This window comes from Amphimedon queenslandica, unplaced genomic scaffold, assembly GCF_000090795.2.
Source record: "Amphimedon queenslandica unplaced genomic scaffold, v1.1 AMPQUscaffold_7239_Cont20808, whole genome shotgun sequence".
Classification (NCBI taxonomy): domain Eukaryota; kingdom Metazoa; phylum Porifera; class Demospongiae; order Haplosclerida; family Niphatidae; genus Amphimedon; species Amphimedon queenslandica.
Window position 1 is genome coordinate 1 of NW_003552475.1, and position 2,048 is coordinate 2,048.

The window sequence follows — 2,048 nt, forward strand, 5'->3', positions numbered from 1 at the left end:
AGCCTATATAGAATCCATGAGTTTTCAAAATTAACACAAGATCTAAATAGAAGGAATAAGGTGGGAAAGGAATCACATGTGATACAGGTAATGCCTGATGATAAAAGATGATAACTCCAACTAATTACTTGGTGACAACTGTGCGAAGCGGGTGTATCTATATACTATGACAATGCCGCACTTTTGTCTTCCATCATTTTTTATTTTAAAAAATTATGAGCCACGCCCATTTCATTGATACTGCAGAAGTTTTCCCTGCACCTTGGCTATTGTAATGGGGCATCATCCGGGCATGCATGATGCAGACCAGCAAGATTATTATTATTATTAAGATCACTATGACTTTGTTTAACACTGCATTCCCTCTTGGTCTGGGAACGAGACTAAGCATTATAATTAGTATACTGATTAGATCTAACTGATATAATGAATTTGTAAGGTTGGCATCAAAATCACTAAAATAGAATATCATATTAAAAAATTAAAAATTAATGATGTTCTGAAACTAAGTATAATATTTAATCTATCAAAAAGTTAAAAACCATTTGAGAGAACTTTAAGAAATATTCCATTAGCTGGTGACCGTGCAATGCCAATACGAGTTTTCAATGGAACCTAATAAAAGTTTAAAGGTGAGTTTTATTTTAAGGATACTATTATTACCAAAGTTTAAAATGAGGCTCTAGCAAATTAAAAAAATCATAAGAATTGCAAATTGCATCAATTAACTCTTTTATTTAGGCATGGCATTTTTAATTTTAATTTAATAATTTTAAATATCATTTACAATATATATGCAACCCTTTTCCCCTAGTTTTGGTATTACTAACTTGTGTGTCTGGTGCTCTCTCAAACTTGTACTTTCTCAGTAAGCTTGTTAGACACATTTTAGCTTCCATTAAAGCAAACTTCATACCAATACAATTACGAGGACCAGTACCAAATGGAATAAAACACATTGGATGATGATACTCTTTCTCATGAGGACTAAACCTTAAATATATAAAATAATTAATATACAGGCTCATCAAAAAATTGCAATTTGTCAAACCTTTCTGGCCTAAAAATTTCAGGCTGTTCCCAATGTTCAGCTAATTGGTGTAGAATCTGCATAGGTATCATGACTGAACAACCTGCTGGTATAGTAACTCCATTAATTGTACATGTGTTTTCACACTCCCTGAAGGTCCTATTACAGTAAATGATCAGCAATTAAGTAGTAAAATGATATTACATTGATCCTGGTCCACATATTCTCAGTGACTCATTTATTACCCAGTCTAAATACTCTATGCTATGTGCAGCATCATAAAGAGAAGAATCCTATTTATTATAAAATTTGTACCATATATAGGTTAGGACTCAAGTTACAATTGGATTAAGGATAAATGTAAATGAAAATGAGTATGAGATTATATATACATATATATATATATATGTTCAAACTATATGCGTCATTGTTGTGCCATACTTTATTGCATTGATAATAGTTATTGATTTCTTGAGTAAGTTTATCCTGTTTGTCAGGGTTCATTGCCAGAAGATAAGCTGTAAATCCCAATAGGTTACCAGTTGTCTCATATCCAGCTAATAGAAACAATAACGAAGCAGAAATTATTTCCTCATCAGTTAATTGCTTAGAACCAGGACAAATTTGATCATCTTCTGCTTTGGCTTCCATCAAAAGCTGTAGAAGGTCAACATTCTAAAATAATCATACAGATGAGTACATATGTATCTCATGTACTTTGCAGGTTGCTTGACCCTGCAAACTCGTTAATCATGTGACTCTCACCATACTAGTAATACATGTCACGTGAGCAGAAACTGGGTCAAGCAACCTGCAAAGCACTGTAGACTGTACCGTGCTTTGCAGGTTGCTTGACCCAGTTTTTTTACTTCCTGCTCACGTGACATGTATTATTAGTATGGGGAAAGTCACGTGATTACGACTTTGCGAGGTCAAGCAACCTGCAAAGCACGGTATATCTTATAAAACACCCTAATATGAGTTATTACACCCTCCACCTCTGGCACCGTGACCTTGG

General features: G+C 33.8%; 1 protein-coding gene across 1 annotated transcript; it reads right to left on the bottom strand.

The window, feature by feature from the left end:
- Positions 1-435: 435 nt before the first annotated feature.
- LOC100639887 (cytochrome P450 3A19-like) lies at positions 436-1,854 on the bottom strand. The gene is made up of 5 exons (XM_003391672.2): positions 1,472-1,854; positions 1,235-1,323; positions 1,052-1,189; positions 831-993; positions 436-615 (listed from the first exon to the last, which is right to left on the bottom strand). The coding sequence occupies exons 1-5, from the start codon at positions 1,679-1,681 to the stop codon at positions 535-537; spliced, it is 681 nt and encodes a 226-aa protein (XP_003391720.2). The 5' UTR covers positions 1,682-1,854; the 3' UTR covers positions 436-534.
- Between the last annotated feature and the right edge of the window lie 194 nt (positions 1,855-2,048).